At 41.9% G+C, this 27,802-nt stretch overlaps 1 protein-coding gene across 2 annotated transcripts in view; it reads right to left on the reverse strand.

Moving 5' to 3' along the window:
• Positions 1 to 1,432: 1,432 nt before the first annotated feature.
• The window catches only part of LOC131256020 (disease resistance protein RPP8-like), a 98,082-nt gene continuing 71,712 nt past the window's right edge, over positions 1,433 to 27,802 (reverse strand). For both annotated transcript variants that reach the window (XM_058257016.1, XM_058257015.1), the window contains exon 3: positions 1,433 to 2,814. In XM_058257016.1, the coding sequence (XP_058112999.1) occupies positions 1,643 to 2,814 (1,172 nt within the window). In that variant the 3' untranslated portion in view covers positions 1,433 to 1,642. The remainder of the gene's footprint in view (positions 2,815 to 27,802) is intronic.

Below are 27,802 nucleotides of genomic sequence, written 5' to 3' on the forward strand. Positions count from 1 at the left end.
ATCTTATGAACGGTTTATATGACAAATAAACATTACTGTGAGACCTAGCAAGGTTTCAACTATGGAAATCATTATTTCCACGATTTCCTGTGGTATGGTCCACTTGAGCTTTGGATAAGCTTCAATTTTTGTCTCAATGCCTAAAATGAGGTTGAAAAATGGATGGACGACATAGATAAACCACGTACATTCATAGTGGGCCCAACTGAGTTTGAGTAACTCACTACGTAATCCGATTTCCTCGCCTATTCCCCTTCCACACGTGACGCATATTACGTCCGGGTAGGGCTCTGTGGGGCCCATTGTGATGTAAGTGTTTTATCCACACTGTTCATCATTTTTATCAGATCATTTTAAGGTATGAGACAAAAAATGAAATAAGTTCACAGCTCTAGTTGACCACACCAAAGGAAGCTGAAATGATAATGACACTCACCGTTGAAACCTTTCTAAGGGCAAACGTGATGTTTTTTTTTTTTTTTTAACCATCTAAACCTATTCATAAGGTCATGCGGACATGGATGAAGCGAAAAAACAAATATCAGCATGATCTGATCAGAAACTTCTCCAGCTCTCTAGAAGTTTTTAATGCTGTACGTTCAATCCCTAATTTGTGGTCCACTTAAGCCTTGTGCCTGCCTTGTTTTTTTGTCTCATGCCTTAAAATGAAACGAGAAAAATGATGAATGGGGTGGATAAAACACTTACATCACAGTGGGCCCCACAGAGCCCTGCCCGGACAGGACGCAATCCGCGTCCTCCACGGAGGAGGTGAAATCGGATTGCGTTCTGAGATACCAGTAGGCTTATATCTCACTGAGTAAACTAAGTTGGTCCTACCGTGAATGTGTGTGGGTTATCCACGCCGTCCATCCGTTTTTCAGCTCATTTTGGTAGCTGAGCCAACAATTGAAGCATGCCCAAAGCTCAATTGGACCACACCACAGGAAACAGTGGGAATACTGACTTCCACCATTGAAACCTTGGTAGGGCCCACAGTGATGTTTATTTTTCATCCAACCGGTTCATAAGATCACACAGACATGGATGAAGGGAAAACACAGATAACAGATTGATCCAAAACTTCTGTGGCCCCCAAGAAATTTTCGACGATAGAATTTCAATTCACACTGTTCTCCCGTGATGAGGTCCACTTCAGATTTGGATATACTTCATTTTTGGGCGAGAGCCCTCAAATTATCTATTAAAATGGATGGACAGAGTGGATAAAATATGTAAATCATGGTCGACCCCACAGAGTTTACTCTCAGCGTGATGAGTTACTCAGTGCGCAATCGGCGTCCGGAGGAGGTGGATCCTCCAAATACAATACCAAAGAAAAAATTTAAAAAAAATGCACCACATCGAGCCATCAGGGATATCCTGGTGCCAGTGGGACGGGGCAATAAACATCCCTCACTGACAATTAGGATAAATAAGAGTCTGGATCTTCTCTTTGACACAAGCAGAGATTTCCTGCTTGTTCCAGTGTGAATGGCTACGTTATCACTGACTCCACTAATCACATTGCAACAAATAAGAAATCCCTGCTGATATGGCGGGCAGAGGATCCAAATTTAATAAATATATAAAAATTGAAAAGACAAATAAAATTTAAATAAAGAAAAAGACGTCCTTACTCTTATTTGATGATAAGAGAGGGTATGTGTCGGATCTTAAACCAATCCTCACCCTCGTTCTTTCTTACCCTTCCTTTCAATTCTTCTGACATGTATTCCAACTTCAATTCTTGAAGGGTGATGATATATCGCAATCCATCAGGAAGCATCTTCAATCTGTTGCAGAATGAAATCCCCAAACACCTAAGATTCCGCATAGCTCCTTCCTCCACTCTCCACTCCTCTAATTCATTGAATCCACTAATAGTCAAAGTGTCAAGCAGTGGAAACCCTCCAGCAGAGCAAACCATTTCCTTTCCCATGTAAGCCCATCGCATACAGAGACTCCGAAGGTTGGGCAGCTTCTCCAGTGTTACCATCGGGTCTCGTTCTAATTTGGACTCCTCCAAGTGTAGCTGAGTGAGGTTAGGTGGGAATACATGCGGCTCTGGTAATTTCTCTAAGCGTCCTTTCAATATCATTTTATATAGATGCTCATGTTTTGAGAAGGACTCAAAAGCTGGAATCCACGATTGATAAAGTGCATCTAGCGACAATGATCTAAGGTGGACCAATTTACTAATGGAACGAGATAATGCCATATGGACATCTCCTAGTATTTCCTTTATTTCCAAATCTCTCAAATTGGTCAGTTTCTCCAACCCATCTTCTATCCAGCTGCCTGCCTCTACTGTTTTAAGCGTCTGGAGATTGCTCAAGTGATGGAGTTGCATGCCGTTGCTGAACATACAATTGGGTACCATTAAGTGCCTTATCTGTTCCATCTTCGTAATATCATCTAGTAGCCAATCTGACATGACTGAATACCGTATATCAAGAGTCTGTAAATTAGACAGGCGAATTATGGTGGATGGTAGATATTCTAACTCCGGCATATCCAGACGTAAGTACCTCAAGCGGATTAGGTCCCCAATTTGGTCAGGGAGACGTAAGAGTTTTCCGCTTTCGAGATGCAACACCCTAAGAAATTCGAAAGATCCGCCCAGGATATTCAGGGCTAGTTTCTCTGTCAAGTCAGTCTCGTAGCTGAAGTCCAATAAAGAGCGGAGGTGTGGAGTGGAGCTGTTAAGAGAGATGCAGTTGCTGATGTCACCACTAGTAATTGCAAGTCGGGCTGCCATGATGGATGACGTAGGCGCTTTGTTACCGTACACGTACAGGAATCTTTCGCTCTCTGCTTTTGAAATCGCAAGGTCGCGTAGTTGATCATGAATACGACACTTTTTAGCCATTCCATTGCTTTTCCTTTCGGACACCTGAATCATGCTTCTACTGATGAGCTCTTCTACATAATCCTCCGCAACGTCTTCCATTTCTTTTTCTCCCCTTATCTGCACGAATCCTTCCGCTATCCATATCCGAATCAATTCGCCCACATAGATTTCGGAGTCTTCAGGAAATGCTCCAAAATAAAGAAAGCAGGGCTTCAAGTAATAGGGCAAGTCATCGTAGCTCAGGGCCAATATGCCCGAGATTGCATCTTCTTCACTTTGATGTAGCCACCATTCCACACTTCCAAGCACTTTCTCCCACTCATACACTGACTTCTCTTTCCTTGATAAGACGCCTCCTAAGACTGTGATTGCTAGAGGTAAACCTCCGCATTTCGCAACCATCCTTCTCCCCAACTCCACCAGATTTGGAAGGCATGCAGGAGAAGGATTTTCCAGTAGTGCTTTCTTGCAAAACAATGTCCAGCTCTCATTTTCATTGAGAATATGTAATTTATGAGGTGTGCTCTGTGTATCTGCATACTTTGCTACTTCTTCATTACGAGTCGTGAGCAGCACTATGCTGCCGTTTTCCCAATCTGGAAATGCAGTCACCAAGCCATCCCAAGCTTCTCTGGACCATATACCATCAATTACCACCAGATACCGCCGCAGTCCCAAGTACCCAGAGAGTTGTCTCCCCAAGTCTTCCTCACTCATCCCCTTCATTGAGCCTCGTGAGAACCATGGATAGTATGAAACCAAACATGCGAAAAGAATATCTCGCACTAGATATTCTTGAGGCGCATTCACCCAAAAATGAATATCGAAACTCTTCCTTACATGGTGGTAAACTTCCATTGCAAGAGTAGTCTTACCTGTTCCTCTCATACCAGTGATCGAAATGACAACACGCCGCATTTCTCCTGGAATCAGCCTCTCCACCAGTGTCCTTGTCTCGTCTTCGAAGCTGAACACTTCGGCTTCCTCGACAATAGGAGCCCTCTTCTCCCTCTGTATCTGGCTTTGATTTGAAGAAGTTGAAGCTTCTCCACGTGCCTGTATATTGTAGATGCCGTACTGTGATCTGTTGGACAAGATCTCGTCGAGCCTTCTTTTTAAGTCGAAGATCTTCTTTCCAAGATCCTCAATGGCTGGTTTGTCTTTGATGCCACTATTAAAAGTGGATTGGTAACTCGTCTCTCCTGTAACTTTAAAGATGAAGGAGTCGATGACGTTCTTAGTGTTGTTTGCTACTTCTATTAGCTGAACATTTTCATTATACCCGCGCATCCCATCCACGTCTTTGAGTATGGCTTTGAGATTGTTTCGAAGTGACATGACCCACACATCTACATGGGAAAGGTAAAAATCTTTCTGCCTTAGAAAATAGGTCAGAGTTTCTGCGGCGGATTGAACAGCACTCTCAGCCATTCTCTCTGTCTCCCTTCCTTCAGAAGCTTCCATGTTCAAAAAATAGCCTTCTTCAACAAGGAAAGTCTCTCCCTACAAAAGCAAAGGCGCACTTAGTTATTTCATCTTCTGCTTTCGTAAAACCCACGACTCTCTTTGAGTGCGGATCATCTGTGTTGTTGGGAAACGGATTGGCTACTCCCCTGCCACTAGCCCGGTGGCTAGTGGTCGGTGCTCTACGGGCCCACTATGAAGTATGTCTTTTATCCATGCCGTTCATTCATTTTTACAGATAATTTTAGCACTTGATCCCAAAAATGAGAGGTAAATAAATCTCAGGTGGACCACAACAATGGAAAACAATATTGATTGGATATCCACCATTAAAATCCTCCTAAGGACCACTGTACTGTTTATTTGACATCCAATCTGTTGATTAGGTCATATAGACTTTTATGGCCCCAAAAGGTTTTAAATGGTCGACGTTCAATTAACACTGTTTCCTGTAACGTGGTCCACTTGATATTAGGATATACTTCATTTTTGGACTAATAACATAAAATTATCTTAAAAATAAATGGATGGCATGGATGAAACATATACATCATGGTTGGGCCCACAAAGCACCGACAACTAACCATCGGCTGGTGGCGGGGGAGTAGCCGTGTGGAAGACTTCGGAAATTCCAGTGTTGTTGCTCATTGTTACTTGATGACATTTAAAATCGGCACAACGCAACTTTTAACGCATGGAAACTTTCTGGTTCATCATGACTTTTGTGTTACATCCACACCGTTCATCAATTTTTTTAAATAATTCTAAAGCATGATACAAGAAATTAGGTAATATCCAAAGCTCAAGTGAACTACTCCACAGAGCAGCGGTGATTGAGCAAACTACAGTTGAAAGCTTCATGAGACCAATCGTTAGGCTTATTTTCCATCTAACATGTTCATAAGGTCACACATACTTAGATGAATCTAAAGCACAAATATGAACTTCATCAGACACTTCTGTGGACTCAAAAGAACTTTTCAACGGTAGCATCAATTCCTTCCGTTTTCTTTTAGGTGTGGTGTGGTACACTTTAGCTTTGGATCTAAAACACAAAATCGTTAATGGGCATTTGGCGCATGGGTTTAAATGGGATTAAGTGGGAGTGGGTTTTAAGATCCCATGAATCGTTGCAATGTCCTGTTTGGGACTCATATAAGGAAGCCCCTTCTTGAAATCAGCGCCAGAACCAGGGTTTCTGCAATCCTACTTTTGAGTTTCGTGTGGCTAGTGGTCGGTGCTACATAAACCCCACTATGATGTATGTGTTTTAACCATGCCATCCATCCATTTTAAAATATAATTTTAGTGCTTGATCCCAAAAATGAGGTAGATATAAATCTCAGGTGGACCACACCATGGGAAAACAGTAGTGATTGAATTACACCATTAAAAACCTCCTAGGGCCAACTGTGCGGTCCACTTGAGATTTGGATCAAACTCATTTTTGGGCTCATACCATAAAATGACATGGAAGAATGGGTGGACAGCATGGATGAAACACATACATCATGGTGGGGCCCATAGAGCATTGACCGGTAGTGGCAAGATGAGTAGCTAATCTGTTTCACAAACATGAAGTGGGATGGCCTCCGAGCCATGGGATTAGAAGACAATCCCTAACAAAGTGTATTTATTACATTTCGGTAATTCCATCTCACTTAAACCCATCTAATCCCATGCTTAGTATACCCACGGTTTATGATGTAAAAGGTGAGGTTACCTAATAAAATATAAGAATAAAAAATAAAATATATATATTTAAGGGGTGTTTGGGATCTCTACAAATAAGAGTTTATTTGCTTTATTTTTATTTTTATTTTTATTTTTAAAGATTTTAGGCTATTTGGTAAAAGCCTAATTAGATAGCTTATTCATTTAGAAAATATCAAATAAGCTTTGATTTTATAAGTTGGAAAAAGATTACTTTTTGAAAAATAGATTATTTGGCTTAAGTGGGTAGATAGTATTTTTAATCAATTTTTAAACAATTTTGTTCTTAAAGAGTTTTAAAATAATTTCCATCTTGCACCCTTCTCTTTTCTTTACAATCTCAAGGTAGGCCCACGTGATGAACAACCTATAGTGAAGGTGGGGCCCTACATGATGAATGGTCCACAACAAAGGTGTGCCCACATAATGCATGGTCACATCAAAGGTGAGCCCCACATGATGGATGGCCCACATCAAGGTGTGGCCCCACATGATGGACAATCCACATTAAAGGTGGGACCCACATGATAAATTGTGAACATTGAATGTGGGGCCACATGATGGAAGGTTGACATTAAAGGTGGGCCCACATGATCAATGACCTATATTGAAGGTTGGAATCCACGTCATGGATGGTCCATAGTAAAGGTGGGACCTACATGATGGTTGGTGGACATCAAATGTGGGTCCCACGTGATGGATGACTCGGATCAAATGTGTCCACACATGATGGACTATCTACATCAAGGGGGCCCCATATGATAGATGGTCCATGACAAAGTTGGGACCGACATGATGGATGGTGGACATCAAAGGTGGGGCCCTCATGATGAACGATGCATATTGAACGTGGGGGCCCAATATGACGTATGGTACACATCAAGGTGGGCCCACATAATGGATGATTCACATCAAAGGTGGGCCCCACATGATGGATGATATGCATCAAATTGCGTGCCTAGCATGATGGAACATCCACATCAAGTGGGTCTCATTTTATGGGTGGTCTGCATCAAAGGTGGGACTCACATGATGGATGATGGTCATTGAAGGTGGGCCCACATGATGAATGACCCACATTGAAGGTGGGGCCCACATAATGAATGGTCCACATCAAGGTGGGCCCACATAATGGATGAAGCAGGCTTCACATGATGGATGACTCACATCAAAGTGTCCCCCCTTGTAATGGACGGTCCACATCAAGTGGGCCCCACCTAATGGACAGTCCACATCCAAGGTCTCACATGATGGAGGACATGTATCCAAAGTAGGCCACATGATGGATGATCCACATAGAAGGTGAGCCTCACATGATGAATGGAAAATATCAAAAGTGGGCCCCACATGATGGACAAGCCACTTTGAAGGTAGGTCCCACATTATGAACATATCAAACGTGGACTCTACGTGTAGGTGACGGGTAGCGAACATTGAGAAGCCTCACGTAAAGGACAATTAGCATTGATGGTGGGCCCCATATGATGGATGGCCTACATCAAGGTGGGCCCCTAATGATGAATATTATACATATGAGACGGGTTTTGCATGATGGACGACCTACTTTGAAAGTTTGGCTCACACGATGGACGGTCCACATCAAAGGTGGGCTCCATATATAGACGATCCGCATCTAATATCCGACCTAATGGATGGCCCAAATGTCTTAATATATGAAGATCTTATATAGCCATCTAGTCTTTTACCATTTGGGGCACGATCCATCTAAGATCCAACAAAACAACCATCTCGAATGCTCTTATAATGGAGCTCGCACAATCTTTAAAAATGACATCAATCGTCCCTAAAAAAGCTCTTATTTAAATTTTTTTCTAAATGTATTTATTTTAAATAATAACTTTTCGTACTTGAAAAAGAGCTTATTAGAGTAGCTCTTATTGAATTGGAGTAGAGATGCCAATGAGCTTATTAGACTTTGTTCATTTACATATTTTCACATTAGTTACCGCTTCTCCCTGGGCTCGGATTGGGTAGTATAGAACATAACAACAGACTTGCTGAGGTGGCAAACTTCTGTGGGCCCCACTATGACATGTGTTATATCCACACTGTTCATCCATTTTGCAAAATCATTTTAAGGCATGAGCCCAAAAATGAGGTAGTTTCAAACCTCAAGTGGACCACCTCACAGAAAGCAATGGGGACAATGATGCCCACTGTTGAAACTTTTCTAAGGCCCACCATGATGTTTATTTCCCTTTCAACTTGTTCATAATTATGTCCACTATGATGTTGGTGTTTAAAAAAAAAAAAAAAGGTTCCACTATGATGTTTATTTGCCATCCAACCTGTTCATAAGGTCATAAAGACCCATAACACAAATATCAAATTAATCCAAAGACTTTTACAATACAAAAGAAGTTTTCAATGGTAGGTATTCAATCCCCACTTCTTTGTGGTGTGGTCCACTTGAGCTTTGAATATTCCTTCAATTTTTGGACCATGCCCTAAAATGAGTCAGCAAAACAAATGGTTGATGTTGCTAAAATGCAAACACCATTGTGGGTGTCACATAGTACTTACACAATGTGCCGTGGTGGGTCTCAGAAAGTCCTTACACCACGGTGGGTCCCACAGAGTCCTTATCCCACCAAAACGGATGATGTGGTTTGAATGGTGACCCCAATGTCAGCGAAATAGTTGGTTTCAAAGCTCAAAGCTCTGTGGGGCCCACCATGACGTGCATGTTTTATCCATGCCGTCCATCCGTTTTTCTTGCTCATCGTAGTGCAAGAGCCCAAAAATGATATAGATTAAAAGCTCAAGTGAACCACACCATAGGAAAAATTGAGAATTGAATTCTTAACATTGAAATCTTCCTAGCAGCCCCAAAACTTTTAGATCAACTGTATGTTTGTGTTTCCCTTCATCCATGGTCATATGACCTAATCATTTGATTGGATGGCAAATAAACATTACAGTGGGCCTTAGGAAGTTTTTAACAGTAGAGTTCAATCACCAATGTTTTCATCTGGCATGGTCCACCCAACATTTAGATCTAACTCATGTTTGGGTTCATGCCCTAAAATGAGCAACTAGAATAGATGAATGCCATGGATAAAACTAGGGCTGAAAGTTAGGCAGGTTCAACTCGACTGACCTGTGACCAACCGGACATTACATTGGGCTCGGGCAGGATGTATCAGATTTGGTCTCGAGCTTGGGCTATATAAACACTAACCCAATAAAACTTGGGTTGGGCTCGGGTTGAGGTCTTGGGTTGCCCAGCCTAAACCCATATATATATATATATATATATGGAAATGGTTCTATGCGGTCGAGCTCATGGGAACTTCCCATGAGATCGGGCTATGTGGGCCCCACCATGATGTGTGTTGAACATCAACACCGTGCATTTGATGGGTTCCCTTTAAATTATGGGATATCCCCAAAATCAACCATATATGAAACTTAGGTGGGCCATACCATCTAATTAAAATCATGTGTAGACATGCCTAAAACATATAAAAGCACTTTGTGGGGCCCACCTAAAATTTGAATGCGTCTGAAACTTGGTCTGACCCCTCATCCAAGTGGGATAGACATAATGGATGGGCTAGATTTGTGAACCACATCTTGATGGGCCCAACAAATGATTATGAATGTCTTAACGGGAGGGTAACCCCTCTCAACTTTTGTATGTGGTGTGGCCCACACAAGTCATGGATTGACTTGATTTTTAAGCCCGAGGCCCACCATGGAATCGTGATTTGACTGATGGGATAGATGTTCGACACGCATCACGGTAGGGCCCACCGAGCTCGACCTCATGGGAAGTTCCCATGAGGTTAACCGCATAAAACCATTTCCCACACACACACACACACACACACACATATATATATATAGAGAGAGAGAGACGCTAAGCTATGCACCGGTTCGCATGTAATGACGTGCGAACCTTGCTATCAATTATTCGACGGTCTGGATGAAAGCGTTCTTATGCGCGAGTTTGAAAGAATGAGTTTTTTTTTCTCCGGCACACATCTTCACCCTATTCTCGGCGTAAGCCTTTCACATGAAGTTCTTCCACTGGGATGTTAGGTGGGTCCCACCAAGATGTTAGTGATTAATCAATGCCGTCCATACATTTTTAAAAATAATTTTATAGTATGAACCCAAAACTGAGGTAGATCAAAATCTCAAGTGGGCCACACAGTGTTGATTGAACTCTCACCATTAAAAACTTCCTAGGGCTACCAAATTTTTGGATCAAGCTGACACTTGGTTTTTGACATCATCCAGGTCTATATGACCTAATCTATAGGTTGAATGTCAAATAAGCATCACGGTGGGCCCTAAAAAATATTTAACGGTAGGAATAATTATCACCGCTACTTCATGTGGTGTGGTCCACTTGAGATTTGGATCTGCCTTAGTTTTAGGATAATGCCATGAAAAGATAAGGAAAAATGGATGGATGGTGTGGATAAAACCCATACATCATGTGACAACTCAAATATCCTGCCCATTCATAGCTAGAGACTGCAGCGTTAGGACGTGATCTGTGCGGATTTGCAGAGAAGTCACCGGATGGGGATAGCCATTGACAAGTTGATCGTGACGCAATCCGCACGGATTTGCAGAGAAGTCATTAAGTTCTGTGGGATCCATCGTGATGTATGTGTTACATCCACACCGCCCATCCATTTGAAGACATTATTTTAGGGCATATAGCAAAGAATAAGGCAAATCCAAAGTTGTAGTGAACCCGACCACATAAAACAGCAGGGAGAGTGACGCCCACCGTTGGAAACTTCCTAAGGTTCATCATTATGTTTATTTGAGATCCAAACTGTTCATAAGCTAACGTAAACATGAAAGAAGGGAAAATATAAATATCAGCTTGATCAAAAACTTTTGTGGCCCTAAGAAGTTTTTAAGGGTGTGCGTCACTCTCCCCACTATTTTCTGTGGTGGGTCCACTAAAGCTTTGTATGTGGTTCATTCTTTAGGTCATGACTTAAAATGATCTCTCCAAATGGATGGACGGTTTGGATACAAAATATGTACCATGGTGGGGCCACAGAACTTTTTTCTGGATCAAGTTTTTTATTTGGTTAGCTTGTTAGTACACACCCATGTCAGTGCACACATGATACCATGACGTCAGGTGTTGAATCGAGGTATCTCCACTCAGTCTGCCAGTTAGCTATGGATTTGGGTGTAGATCAAGTTGATCTTTCTATTTTCCCTTCATCTAAATCTGCTCGGTGTTATCAACTTGTTGAATTGAAACCTTAGGATTGGCTCTTTTCGAATTTTGAATGGTGAGCACTCAATCACCACTATTTCCTGTGTTATGGTCCACCTGAGATTTAGATATACATAATCTTTTGGATCTCATCCTAAAATTAGGGTAGAGAAATAGATAAACGGCATGGATATACAAAAAATATCAAGGTGGGCCCCAAGGTAAGGGTAACACCCATAACACCCATATTTCATGGGTGTACAATGGGAACAACTATATCCACCGTTGAAAGCTTCTGGGAACTGATGTTTATATACCATCAAAACCACTTTAGGAACAAATATCTACATATCAGGCGTTCAATCTCCACTTTTTCTCATGGTATGACTCACGTGAGTTTGGGATCTGTCAGATATTTAGAATCCTGCCCTACTGTGATTTTTCAAAACGGATTGATAGGCATGAACAGTTATTACCAAGCAGCGTACTGGGAGAATACGCAATCCCCGACGGACGGATAAACCTTTGTTGACTGACTTTTGTTTGAAAATTCACACTGATTAAGAAAGGCCACCAACCACATGCATTTCATTTCGGGGGCGGCTTCGGTGGATCATCGGATCCACAAAGCTGGGTGAGATCCATGACCGCGAGGCCCACTGTGATATATGTGACTTATATCCACGCCATTCACTTGTTTTGAAAACTCATTTTAGGGTAAGATCAAAAAAGTGAATAAGATCCAAATATCATGTGGACCATGATATAGGAAAAATGGTAACCACCGTTGAAAACTTCTTGTGAGCTACAAAAGTTTTAGTTGGGTGGTCTCTTCATCTTGATCAAATCAACGTTCCAGTGGCCTTAGGAAGTTTTTAATGGTGGGGTTCAATCGCTACTGTTTCTTCCGATGTAGTCCACCTAACAGTTGGATTTGCTTCATTTTTGCGATCGTGACCTAAAATGAGCTTTCAAAATGGACGGATGATCTGGATGAAAGGAATATAATTCCTACAATTAGGGATCCACAGACCACCCAAACTGCCCCCATTCATTTCAGTATGCAGCGCAACTATTGGTTTTTTTTTTTTTTTTTTTAAGCCTGCATCTAGAAGTAGATGGATCGTACTTGGATGCATGATCCAAACGTTTCATCTTGATGGTATAACCGTAGATGGACCATCTACTCAGATAAGGCATAGGGAGATTACTAGGGGGCTCAAATTGCCTGGCGCAGAAGACCACCAGTATTGACACAGCACTGGTCCATTTGGCATGATGTATGTGTAACATCCACACCATTCATCCTTTTTTTTTTTCAAATTAGTTTTAGGCATGACCACGTAAATGAACCAGATCTAAAGCCAAGTGGACAATACTGAGAAAGCAATGGGATAGAGTGACTACCATTGAAAACTTCTTGAGGCACATGAAGTGATGAATCAAGTTGATATTTGTGTTTTGCCTTCACCCAGGCCGGTGTGGCCTTATGAACCAGTTGGATGGTAAATAAACATAATGGTGGGCCCTAGGAAGGTTTCAACCCAATGCTCTTTATGGTGTGTCACATATTAACTTCTGATGTGCATCGTTTAAATGATATGGCAAAATGAATGGATGGTATGGATATAACACATACATTGTACGACCCACCCACATAACTATGCCACTTCAAAATCTTTAAAGATGTCAGTGACAAATCCACTCTGTCCATCTGTTTTGAAAGACTACGATCGGACAGGTATTTTAAAAGGCAGGCAGATTCAATTGTCTCATGGTCCATACCACATGAAACTACGGGGATTTAACATCGGGCGGTGACAGAAATCTTGTATGAGAATGTTATTTGTCCATCATTTTTCAGCTTATCTTAAGATGTAATTCTAAAATTTTAACAAATATAAAACTCAAATGGATTATATCATTAGGAACAGTGTTGAATGACCGTCCCAAACATTTGTAGGCCACGAAAGCTTTTGATCAATCTCATCTTCGTATTTTTCCTCCATCCGGGTCTGGTTGACCTTATCAATGGTTGGATGGCAAATAAACTTTACGGTAGACCCATACGCATGGGCAGCCATCAAGAAAAGGGCAGCGGCTTGGCTGGTGTACTACACACCGCAGATCTAGCTGCTGTGTTGACGTCACAAAGTTCAGTGGGTCCCATCAAGAGGTATGTATTATATCCTGGCAAGCTCTCGTAAGCCCAAAAATAAGACAGATCCAAAGATTAAGTAGGCTACACTGCAAAAGGCAAGTGGGGGATTGAACGGCTACCGTTGCAAAAAGAGTAAGCTTTAGATCAATATGATATTTGGTTTTCCTATTCATCCAGGCTTTGTGTAACCTTACGAACAGATTGGTTGGAAAATACATGCTATGGTGGGCTATAAAGTTTTTTTAACGGTTAGAATCATTATCTCCACTGCTATTTGTGGTGTGGTCCACTTAAACTTTGTATATAAATTATTTTTGAGGTGATGCTCTAAAATAATTTTGCAAAATGAATGAACGGTGTGGATATAATAAATACATCATTTTGGGCCATATGACTTTGATCTACTTTGAGCCGTTCGTACAACGAGCTCGAGGACCGGCAGTACTCGTCTTCACACGACACGTACCCACACCGGCCAGATCGGTGGTGTGGGGTTCACCAGCCAATCCGCTTCCCAAGAAGAGAGGGGAAAAATTAAAAGAATATAATAATAATAATAATAATAATAATAATAATAAGAAAGAAAAAAAACGTTTTACCGTCGGGCAAAAGACTTGAAATCCAAAGTCGAAATACTGGAAGTCCGGCCGGCAAACAGCGCAAGAAGAAGGTGGGTTTCTTTGAGCGTTCGGAACGAAGGGAGAAATGGAAGACGAAAATGAAGAAAAGATACTAGAGAGAAAGAAAGGGTAATAAATATATACAAAGGAAAGAAAAAACAAAACTCTGGAATCCATCCACAAGCAGATCAGGTGAGACCCCGGATCCACCGAAGTCGTGCATCCCCTAGCCGTGGGGCCCACTGTGATGTATGTGACCACATCTATGCCATCCATCCGTATTTAATGCTCATTTGAGGGCACGATCCAAAAAAATGAAGTAGTTCCAAATCCCACGTGAGCCATAGTACAGGAAACAGTGGCGATTGATCGTTAAAAATTTCTTGTGGGCCAAAAAAATCTTTGGATCAAAATGATATATGTTTGATCTCTTCATCTGTGTGTTTGTGAACTCATTAACAGGTTGGATGGCAAATAAATATTCTGTTGGAATCTATGAAGATTTTAATAGTGGGGATTCAATCAAGACCACTTCCTCCCATGGTCCACCGAAAATTTTAGCCAGGTTTATTTTTAAGATAATGTCTTGAAACGAGCGAATTTAAGACAAATGCATTACCCTAGGCCTCGTAGTCAAGACTCCCACCCACCTCAAAAGGATAAGGTCTCATTTAATGCGCTCCGGTAGAATTACGAGGCCACCAAGCCCTGTCTAATCGTGAAATTGTCATTTCATGCGTTTTTTATTTTATTTTATTTTTTTAAGTTAGGGGTCATGCAAAGTCATGCAATTTGAAAATGATCCAGCATCGGCACCTTCACGGAATTTCCGTGGAATTTTACAAGTTTAGTGGGAGCCAATTAGGTGAGTTCCCGGATCCACGGTCTCACATTTTTATTTTTATTTTTTGTTTTTTCTCTTTTCCTTTTTTTTTACACACGCGCACACACCCCACACACTCACGGTCTCACGTAATCGCTGGATGTCGTGGTAAAGTCTTTCGCACCAAGTTTCTGCGCAACGATGTTAGGTGGGGCCCACAAATATGTTTGTGATAAATTCACCCGGTCCATCCGTTTTATGTGCTTATTTTAGAAAATGTGACAAAAAATTTAAAATGATCTAAAACTCAATGGGTCACACCAGAGGATAAATTTGGGGAAAAAATTTCTACCGTTGAAACCTTCCTAGCCTCCGCCTTGATGTTTATATACCATCCAAACCGTTTATAAGGTCATTGCCATTGGGATGACGTGAAAATACCAAAAAAATAAAAATTCCAGACGCAATTTAATGACCCCAAAGAATGTTTCAACGATTTACACTAAATCCTCAATGTTTCCTCTCATGTGACCCACTTAAGTTTTGGATAGACATGATTTTTGGTATGATATCGTAAAATGAGCTCTCAAGGGAGATAAATGCAGTGGATTCTCACAAACATCTCAGCAACATCCTTGCGCAGCAACTTAATGCAAAAGGCTTTAAAGAAATCTGCTTCATCGGCTCCCACGTTCAGTAGACCTTTCTTAGCCTAGATACGGAGGAGAAGAACTACAGGAATATAGATAGAGCGTCATGAGCACAAGCTTTATAGGGCCACCACGATGAATGTGTTTCGTCCCCTCCATCCATCTGTTTGCCAGTTCATTCTTGAATATAAGCCCCAAAATGAAGCTGCGCCAAAGTTAGAAAGATCACACCGGAGAAAATGGTGGGATTGAACACCCACCAATAAAATCTTCCTTAGGACCATAGAAGTTATATTTGTGCTTTCCCTTTGAATCTTTCACTTAGATCTACCTAACATTAGGTACTGGTTGAATGGAAAATACACATCATGGTGGGTCTAAAGAAGTTTTCAACCATGAATGTTAATATTCCCACTATTTCATGTGGTGTTGTCCATTTGAGATTTGGACTCGATCGGCTCATGTTTGGAGTCATGACCTAAAATGGCCAGGCAAAACTGATGAACGTAATGGATATGACATATACATCAGGGGTTACAGCCAATCCGTGTAGGTAATCCTGCGTTGCCGTGTGAGTGTTGAGGACTTCGACTTTGAAAGTAGGCGTTGAAATATGATACTCAAGCAACACGTGACATTCATACACAGTCACTAATACATTGTGTATGTGATTTACATTGATTCAATTTAAACCAACTAAATTGTGAAACTCATTGATATTAATTCACTATCTTAAATTCTTATTGTTTTAACCATCGTTATCTCTGATTCATAGATATATGTTTGTTGAAATACAACCCTTGTATTTATCAATTCTAAGCCGTCCAATAAATATCCATCAATCTGAGATGAAAATAATAAAATGAGCTTAATTATTTAAATCATGATATATCTAAACTGGAAGCCTTCATTTGGATGGTTTAATCTTGCTTGATTTTATGATATATATGCAATTTTAAGTAACTTTTAGGTTTCAGCTTATCATCAAGAATACTCGTTAAGAGTAGCAAACATCTTCACTTCAAAACCTTGACGTATGTGGATGGGAACCTATTCTTCGACCAGCGTAATGTACACGGGATGAGATTGTTTGATTAGATTTTTTATTTTTATTTTAGTGGAATGCTTTTATTCCCAATGCATCTTATATTTTGGATGGTCTAGATAGCTGTGAATGAGTACCACATACGAAAAGATGAGCCACCACCATTTCCATAATGGTGGCAAACCAGCAGATCAATCCGTACGTAGAGAAATTATACGATACACAGTTGTAGGCAATTTTGAACAGTACACATGTTTCTAATTCTCCGTGATCCAAACCATTGGTATTTTGAATCCCGACGCTGATGGATCATAACTAAGAAATATTCCGTATCCAAGGATATCATGAATCGATATTAGAAATATTTTCAATTTGAATTTGGACCATTATTGTATTTCTTTTCTCAACCGTCTGAGAAAATATTCAACGGTTAATATTTTTCTAGACCATATTCCACCTACTCTTAGACAACAAATCATTGGCCTTGATTACCAAAATATTCACCCAAATTCTCAGAATTAAAAACCCCGTGTATGTTCAAAGATACTGGCTTGTATCGTAAAGTTACTGGCCAGGGCAGTTACTGGGTACATGTGACAGAGAGTGGTGGTACATGCTCAGGCAATCAGAGATTGTACACAAAGCTTACTCATAACTAAAAATAAAACCGTCCAAAATTTTGGGCCAAAAATTAGATTTTGACAATCCCTGATTTAAGTAATGTACTAGTTTTTCGAATTAGAAATATAGACTATTTGTCATCTTAACCGTTAATTAAATGTCCATCAATTAGTGAATTATGATCATGCAATTTTTTAGATTCTAATCCAATGATCAATCTCAAGAAGGTCCCACGATTTGAACGGTTTGATTACTCTAATACGGCTTGTATAATTACTGACACATACATTCTCAATTCATCTATATGCATATATCTATTTTTCATTTGTTTAGCGTATATAGGGGTGTACATCGGGCCAAACCGACTCGAACTGGCCTCAACCCGGCCCGGCTTGGCCACCAGCCAAATCAGTCCGAACCCGAACCGGCCCAGTCACTTGGCCAACATGTCCAGCCCGAACCCGGCCTGGTCAGCAATCGGGGGAGTTCGGGCCAGTTTCGGACCCACGATTTGGACAACTTTGATTTTTTGACTCTGCTTCATTTACTTCATGGGAAGAGCTTTGGTAGGTAACTTAATTTAAGAATATATGTGTGTGTGTGTGTGTGTGTGTGTAGGCCGGGTCGGGCCAGTCGGGCCAGGTCGAGTCGGGTTTCGGCCCGAACTGGAACCTATTTGAACTCGGCCCGAACTCAATTTCGGGCCGAAGAAAATGACCAATCCTGACCCGAACTCAGTTCCGGGTTGGGTCGAGTCGAGCTTTTTCGGGCCGAGTCGAGCGAGTTAATCGGGCTTGCTCGGTTCGTGTACAACCCTGAGCGTATAGATCTCAAGTATCACCCACCAATTTCATTCGCCCAAAAGAAACCTTAACTGCGAAAGTAGACATCAAGTCGTACGGATAAACCCAAGAGACCAAAATACCCCTGCTTTTTTTAGTGCTTACCCTAATAGGCAAGGATATTTTGGTCAAAATACTAGCATTCGAAACCTAAAAAGGTCATTTTTTGTAAAATAAGTTTCCGAGTAGAGAAAATAAAAAAGGCATTGTATGGACTCATCTATAGCTCTAATTTTTTCTTGAGAAATTGACCACTGTATATTCAACCTTTTACCTGGCATCTTTTCAAAGCGCTCTAAACTTTACTTTTCCAAGGTAAGCCATTCTATATGGACACACTATTTGCAAACGAAAAATACTCTTGGATTGACTGTGCCTAAACACCTATGCCTACGGTTATAATCCGTAGCCATAGCTTCTGAATGCAAGGGAATTTTTGCCAGCAAATAGTTTGTCCGCACCGAATGGTTTACTTTCGAAAAATAAAGTTTGGGAGCACTTTGAAAAGGGTAAAAGGTGGCTTCTATGGTGGTCAATTTCTCTTGTTTAATATCTTGTGCGTCTATAACCCACGTGATAAATGAACCCATCCAGCTAGGTTGCGTTGGATGCTGTGGAGACCAACTTGATGAATATTTTGTATCCATTCTGTTCATCTGTTTTTCCTAGCTCATTTTACGGCATGAGGTAAAAAATAACCAAATCTGAAGCTTAATGTACCACACAACAGGAAACACAGTGGATTAATGGTACTCACCAACGAAACCTTCCTAGCCTGCTGTAATGTTTATTCCCCATCCAACCTGTATATAAGGTCACACGTATCTGGAAGAAGGTAACACACAAATAGCGGCCAGATTCAAAAACTTGTGTAGCCACCAATAAATTTTAACGGTAGCCGTTCAATCACAACTGTTTCCTTCAGTCTGGTTCACATGAGCTTCTTGATGTACTTCATTTTTTTATTTTTATTTTTACACCCGCACACGCCCCACCACACACTCCATGGTGGGATTTCACCACATATGGGTACTCAGGACCCTTAGTCAGATGTGCTTCATTTCAAGTCCATGCCTGCTCTCAAAACGGACGGGGACAAAACACACGTATCACGGTGGGCCCCACGGTTGCCACCGCCTAAATAAATGGTGTGCACCGCACACTCCAGAGTCGAGCCTAAAGCGGCATATGTCGTGAGCGGATTAGGTGCGATCCCGGATACACCAAGGTGCGTGGGACCCTGACTGTGGGGCCCACTTTGATCTACGTGAATACATCAACCCCGTCCATCTGTATTTAAAACTCATTTTAGGCAGGATCTAAAAAATGAAGCATATACAAATATCTGATGTGATATGACCATAGTACAGTAACTAGTAGTATCTGACAATTAAAAGCTTCATGTGGGTCATCAAAACTTTGGATCAAGATGATATTTGTGTGGTCTCTTCACATAGGTCTTTGTGACCTCATCAACAGGTTAGATGGAAAATAAACATTCCTGGGGACTCTATGAGTTTTTTAATGGTGAGGATTCAATCAAAACTGTTTCTTGTGGTGTGGTTCACGTACTATTTTTTCATGCTTAATGTTTTTCAATAATACCTAAAATGATTTTTTAAAATTTTTAGACGGTGTGGATTGAAATAAAATACATTACTATGAGCCCCACCGCTAGGGATCCCACCCACCTCGCTGTATCCGCGGTATCACCTAATCCTCTCTCGCATACATCTCTTCTCGCCGAACGCAGTAGTGGCAGGAGTATTTTAGTACTTTTATCGTACGAGTGGTGATTGCACAAATAAAAGCCTTGGATATTCGACCTACGGTCACGTGCACAAGCTACCGTGTCCGATCTCATCCACGTGGCATTTAGCGTTTTGTGATCTTCGGCTCACGTGAGCAGCAGCGCCCACCTTGGCGAAAATGAAACTGAACGGTGAAGGTCACATCATCCCTCATTACGTGGGATCTTTTATAGAGAGGTTTGCTCTAGTACGTTATGGCATACTGTAATATAATACATCCGGGTTTTAGCCGTTGGAACTGGACCATTTTTTAAGGACCCAAACCGTTTATGTGAGAGCTCTGTTCTTTGATCAGAGACTTTTTAAATTTATTTTGAATTTATTTTATCAGTCAGTTGATTATTTGAAGATTATAATGACCGTTCATTTTCAAAGTAAAGGAACCGACTGTTAAGTGCTAAACCAATAAATGTAAGATATTTTATTTGTGGGGTGTACATCTTACAGGATGACATTAATCGTATAAACGATTTGGATAATCTTCTTATAAGGACACTTGTAGTAAGTCCCAAAGTATTACATTGCCAGACATTTGGGTGTACTTGAGCACTCCTCTCTATACAAGGACCATGTTCACGGGAGCCTGCCGAGGAGTATCTGCGAGTGTAGCTAAAGAATCCAACTCTCGATACACATGCCGTAGCGTGTGAGATCCGGACTGTTAATCAGGTGGACCCAACCATTACCATGTCAAATATTGACAAAATTAGGATGTTTACTTGGAAAAGATGGCAACAGATACATGTTTCAACGTGGAGCATTACAATCCTACTTAACTGTCCATCTTTTCACATCTCACATGAAGAACATTGTCTTTAATTGTTATGAAAATCAGTCAAATGAGTGATCAAGATAGATTTATATAGTGTATTTGAATTTTTATTTTTTTTCCAGATATATAGAGAGAATTTTACAAAAATCTAGTTAGAGTGGTCAAATAGAGAGATTTCGTGCTAAAATGACTATAGAAAAGATGACCAGTTTAGCAGCAGAGAGGGTTAAATAATGTTGAATGTTATATTAAGCATTCATATCACAAATTTAAGACTGTAAATAACAAATGAATTCAACAAAACAAATTTTCTCATACCAACTAAATCATATCAAATCTATCATTTAATTGTTTATCAAATTATCTATCATTTACATTTCTTCATGTAATCATTTGCTCGCTATTTACATTCCGTAGTATAATCATTTACTTTACTCACTATTTACATTCCTTTGTATAATACGTATTATATTAATCAAGTAGCTCTGAACTTTACATAAATTTGAGTCTATACTCATATGCTAGATTCAGATCAAGCATCAAGCAGAGTTCTTCATTTAGGAAAGTGTTTTGCCGTTTTTTTTTTTTTTTGATCGAATATAAGAATTCATTAATTTCTTGTTGTTATATATATATATATATATATATATATATATATATATATATATATATATATATATATATATATATATATATATATATATATATAAAAGTCATTGTGTGAAAGGAAAAGGTGTGACCCATTATCATAGGACGAACCCTATTCTCTGACTATCATCTGATCATTTTATCATTCTATGCTAGTGGCTGAATAGGCCACCGAACTTATTGAATCTTAATCGCATTCTACATATCTACTTATCTTGACACTTTGGGTCATAATCGTTTGGTTTGAATTCAGCTACACATTCAATTCCGACATGCCTACACTTATCACGTGACCCACACTGTAAATCGAACCACAACAAACATAACTAGGTGGATTTTTGGTTGAAATGCATAATACCGAGGACCATTTGATGAACAATTTTGATCTTATACACATGTGCTACATTGGCAAGTGTAGGGGAACAAGATTCTCTTCCTACTCACGGTAGTCTTGGCATCTCGTGTGCATCAACACGTGTGATGACCTTTCAATAGGGAGTGCGGATTAGGTGAGACCCCAGTTCTCCCATGAATCACCCACGATGGTGTAGTCCTTACCATGGAGACCACCTTGGTGTATGTATATATTCTATATGCACACTATGTCACGCCCCAAACTCGGAAACCGGGCTCACAAAATTCCCGATCGCCGAATCCGGCGCCGACAGCCTCCGTAGAACCCCATTCTCAGCTCCCAGCGCCCATTCGCCAGGTTCCGATCCTGGGATGCTACAAGGAGGATTTTCAACATCAGTTTGATTCGCAATAAGCATAACCAAAGGCATAACCCACAAACAACAACCAAAAACTCCATCACATTTCCGCTATAATAAAAAACCTTACAAGTACAATGAGCATAAGGGAAATACAATGATGATAGACCAAAAGCTCCAAAGGAAGATCAGCTACTCGCCCAAGCTTCAACGCTACTGCGATCCAACGTCATCTGCACGCAACGGTCGTGCATAAGCTTATAGAAAGCTTAAAGGGTGGTGAAAGTGTATGCTCAATGTGGTAATGCAGCCAAGCAGTATCAGAGTAATGCGGAACATACTGATGAAAGTCAAGAATACCATTAGCCGTACCAAGGCCATGCGGTGCAAAGAATGATGTCGGCCATACCAAGGCCATGCAATGCGAAATGCAACTTAAGCATACAAATCCTCATCTAAGTCCACATATCAATATAGCTAAAAATCTGGAATATCACCGGGGTCTAGTACACTCCAAGCCAGATTGTCGCCCCATCGCGCGCAATAAGGTGAGTAGAAAAGACCTCACTATCCGCCTGCCAATATCGGGCTCGGATCGTCAATAGCGGACCCATTCCTCGAGCTGGTCAGACTCAGCCTAGCATTGCCCCTTACTCTCGGGCGGGTAAGGCCGCACCCCCTTCCAACCGACCACGACATAGTGGAAAGCGCAACCGTCTGGTAATCGGCACTCAGCGCTCATGCGTCCACTCGGTCTAGACGTTGGAGCAACCTCCTGGTACCATAAGGGTTTAGGGACTTTCACCCAGGGATATCTATCGCACCCCATGTAGAACAGTATTTTCGGTATCCAATCCTGCCAACCACGATGCGTCTGTGGAGGTTACGACCCTGATGTCGCTAGGGCGTACAGTAACCATATCACACAATGCAAATGTATGAATCACACTATCCAGTCATACAGCAATCCTGCGAGTATCGTGCGCTCATGTAGGGCAACACCCCCTGTACGGGAGCCCCTAAACAATCTGCCCAAAGGCATATGCTATGATCAGTCAACTCTCATATCAAGCATACGTATGATGCATATGATCATGAATCATGGAACTAAACATGTTATATGGGATAGATGATGTTCATAACGAAGATGGGCCTAGACGGCCTACACATCACACGCATGGGCCCAACAATGGGCCCTAGGGAAAGGCATATTGTGGACATTTAACCAACATTATACTTGCAATGTGGACGTCAAACCAACATTGCTCCCAAGGCACGACTGTCATAAATTATGTTGGGGTTGCACATTGCAATGGACCTTTGGTATATCCCATTGGGCCTTCAATACATCAAATGGGCCGTATCATATGGGCCTATATTCATTAAGTGGGCCACATCAATGGGCCCCACCAATGGGCCTTATGTACATTGCAATGGGCTATAACCTGTGGGCCTTAGAACGTATCAAACGGGCCTAATCTTATGGGCCTTACATGTGTCAAATGGGCCTCGACAGTTGGGCCCCATAGAATGGGCCGTATCATATGGGCCTATATTCATTAAGTGGGCCACATCAATGGGCCCCACCAATGGGCCTTATGTACATTGCAATGGGCTATAACCTATGGGCCTTAGAACGTATCAAACGGGCCTAATCTTATGGGCCTTACATGTGTCAAATGGGCCTCGACAGTTGGGCCCCATACGTGCATCAAATGGGCCTACTCACATGGGCCTTATATGTATCAAATGGGCCTCGCCAGTTGGCCCCATTACATCTTAATGGGCCTCGACCCATGGGTCCTAATACATCTTAACGGGCCTTAACCCATGGGCCCCTAACACATCAAATGGGCCTCGACCCATGGGCCCATAACACATCAAATAAACCTCGACCCATGGGCCTTACATGTAAATCAAAGTGGGCCTCAATCAAGGGCCAAAAATAATTGAGATGGGCCTCCCTCCATCATTATATTAAATATGATATAATATATAATATATATGTAGCACATATAATATAATATTTTATATACATATAAATATACATATATATATATATACACACACACACACACACAGCACGCACGCACCCAGCACGCATCACAGTGGGCTCCACCGTCCAGGCGGACGGTGGAGATAAAACACTTACATCACTGTGGGCTCCATGTGGGGCCCACCGCAATGTTTCTATGCCATCCAACCCGTTGACAAGGCCGAGTGGGCCTAAATAGAGGGTGGGAGCAATTTTCACCCTGATCCAAAACTTCTGTGGACCCCAAATGGGTTTCAAAGGTAGAGGTTCAATCCCACTGTTTTCTACGGTGTGGGCCACCTGAGTCTTGGATCAGGCTGATTTTTGGAGGGTGGTCCCCTGACCTTAGGGCCCACCGTGTGAATGGATTGGATGACACATAAACATCAAGGTGGGGCCCACGGCTACAGCCATGGGTGGCTATCTGCCAGCCCGTCCGTTGGACGCTGGACGCAGGCAGCGCCTGCTACCGTCCCTGAGCTGCTGTGTTGAGGTTTTATTTTTATTTTTTTGATTTTTTTGTTTTTTCATGGATTTTGCAGGTGGGGTCCATATCCAGCGAATCCACTCCGTCCAGTAGCCCTCTATGGCTCAAGACAAGCAAACCAAGCCCAATATTGGGCATATTTCAACGTATAAAAAGTTTAGGAAATGTTTCAATGGCGTAAACCACCATTTGCTACGGTATGGCCCACTAGGACCTCGAGTTGGCACCATATCTTGGTTCAACGCCTGAAATGGGGTCAAGAAAGGAATGGACGGCGTGGATTGAATACATGCATCAGGATGGAGCCTACACAAGTGGCCCACCTCATTGACTTAAAACCAAGCTGATTTTTGCATTTTCCAACAGAAACGTCCAGCGTCCCTGGACGCTGGACTTTGTAAATACATTAGAGGTGGGCCCTGCTTAGGTGGGCCACCTCATTGAGGATGGTGTGGATACTAAGCACAAAGTGGGCCCCACTTGTAGATGGCTTGAGTAGGATGTATGCTTCAGGGTGGGATCCATCCAAGTGGGCCATACAAGCATGATATAATCACACATAAAAAAGAAAAAATGAAATAGAGAGGGGTAGAGAGAGAGAGAGAGAGAGTGGGATCCGCGTGATGGAGGGACCCCGGCACTATGGGCCCTCCCTTGCACTAAATCATACATCAAGTGGATCCCATAACATGTGGGCCCATTAAATCGAAATCCAATGGTGGAGATCCCTTCTCCACTAAAATAGACGGTCTAGATGACCCTAAGCATGCAAGAAATAAACATCATGATGGGGTCCATGGAGAATGGCCCCATCATGGAATGATCATGATGATCCAAGTGGGCCATCGGCCACATCTTAGGGTCCAAAGTGAGATCCCACCATTGATCGGTTGGCCTCACTTGGCCCATCTTAAAAACATCAAAAGCTACCCTATCAAGGCACCCACCACTTGATCTTCTTGCTCCCTTAGCTTCCTTAGCTCCTTGTGCTACTCTTTGATGGAGGAAGATGAGAAATGGATGGTTGAGATGAGAGATGAAGGGGTAGGAAAGGTGGGCCTCACAAATGCCATTTTCTCACCATGGGGGACTCATACGTATGGGACTTGCTTATGGGAGAGTATGGAATGAGAGAGAGAGACTTGTAAGGGAGAGAGAGAGAGAGAGAGAATGATGGGTGATGGAGTGATGGATGGGAGAGAGGGATGGGGGTGTAAGAACTTTTTGACTTTTTTGGTAAAAGTTGTAAGAAGGGGTATGGGTGGTGTAAGAACTTTTTGACTTTGGGGGGTTGCTTGGGAAAGGGTGAAAAGTGATGTGTACTTGACATGATGGGATTGATTGATTGATGTGACACCTTGTAGAGATTCTCTCGGGATTCGCACGCGCGGCGTTTCCTCGCACCGAACGCTGGCCCACAACTCCCGACCAGAGCATCGCATCAGCGCGCGAGTCGTGGCATCGGAACCGCGGCGAAGACGCGGTCGCTAAGGTATAAGCCCTGGGTTGAGTCGACTCGGGTTGTCGGCACGAGAATCCAGGTCGCGCGCAAATACCGGTTAAGGGTCGATGGTTGCCGGAATTCGACCGGAAAGACTGCGGAAGCCTATGGAACGGTACGGTCTAGGATACGGGGCTTACACACTATGTTGTCCATCTATTTTTTTAGATCATTTTAGGGAATTATCCAAACAATGAAGCAAATCTAATAATTAAGTAGACCATACTATAAAAAACAGTAGTGATTGACCATTAATGATCTACAAACGTTTTTAATAAATTTGATATTTGATATTTTGCTTCATCTAGCCTCACGTGACCTTACCAATAGATTGGATGTCAAATAAACACCAAGGAAACATTAACCATACTCCTTGACAAGTTTTTAATGGTATGGACTTTATTCACCACTATTTCCTATGGTATGGTCCACCTAATAATGACATCTATTTTATTATTATTATTATTATTACTATTATTATTATTTTAAAGGTGGGCTCATGCCATTGATCTCTTAATCACAGGCAAACAATTACAGACCTTCGGGTAGGGACCTACAAAAAGGGATGGTCCCCACCAATCATGAGACATTTACAAGCACAAAACAGGAAACTAAAACTGAAATAGGAAGGCTCAAGGAAATCTGAAAGAGCCTAAGCCAGTGTTATCCATGACAAGCAATCCCTGGACTTCTTTAGGGAGAAGAGAGCGCAAGTTGAATATTCGGTCTGGGCATCCTTCGCTGGCGGATCTGGCTAAAGCATCTGCAACAGCGTTACCTTCCCTATAAGTGTGGGAAAAGGAGATGTTGAGCTTCTTCCTCCAGCGGTGGACAGCTCCCATGATCCACCAAATTCTCCAGGAGAAGGTGTCAGACATGTTACTTGCTGCATTTGAGATAAGCTTGGAGTCCACTTCAACAACAATGTTGTTTAAACGAAGATTGTTGTTTATGACCAATCCATCAACAGGGCTTGGGCTTCAACAAAGGTTTTGGAAGCCAACCCATAATTTCCCCTGTAAGCAAATATAAAGCAGTTCTGACTATCCCTACAGACACCCCCACCCCCACTTTGGCCCGAATTGCCTAAAGAAGAACTATCTGAGTTGAGCTTCAACCAGCCAACAGACGGTTTGAGCCATCTAACTAGAGTCAGCTTCCTGGGGAGAGGCGAGGCAAGGGAGGGAATCTTCAAGATCTAGAGAGAAATGACTTCTGAAAGGGAGTGCTTGTCGGGGGCCGCAATGAAAGAAGCAGTCTCCCTCAACCAGTTGCTGACTCGATGAATGATGGAAGAAGCTGCCATGGTGGTGCCGTCAAATCGAGTTGAGTTTCTGCTCAGCCAAATCTCCCAGAGGATAAATGAAGGGGCTGAACCAAGAAGGATTCTAAACCTCGATTTGGGAGAGGCCAGAGAGGTCCACTACTGGAATTTCGGTATCAGGGCTTGGTTTTAGGTAAAAGGGATGCCAAAAACCTTATGAAAGTAGGCCCAGACGCACTTGGTTGTTTCACTAAAACAGAACAAGTGATTCGCATCCTCAGCCGCATGGTTGGAGGGGGCTGAATGAGGGGGAGAAAGGGTGTGGGAGTCTAACTAGAGGGACCGGCTGACAGTAGGGGAAGTAGCAACGTCTGGAATTGGTAGAGTAGAAGGCCGTCGATGGTGGGGCTGAGGAGGAAGCAATGGGCAACATTCACATTTTAATACCATCGGAATGCCAACATTTTGCATCGCTACATTGACTGGGACAACACCTTGGATAACTTTCCACACAAATAACGCTATTTTCGGGGGTAGAAAATCATTCCACAGCCATTTGGACC

The sequence above is a fragment of the Magnolia sinica genome, chromosome 9 (genome assembly GCF_029962835.1).
Source record: "Magnolia sinica isolate HGM2019 chromosome 9, MsV1, whole genome shotgun sequence".
NCBI lineage: Eukaryota > Viridiplantae > Streptophyta > Magnoliopsida > Magnoliales > Magnoliaceae > Magnolia > Magnolia sinica.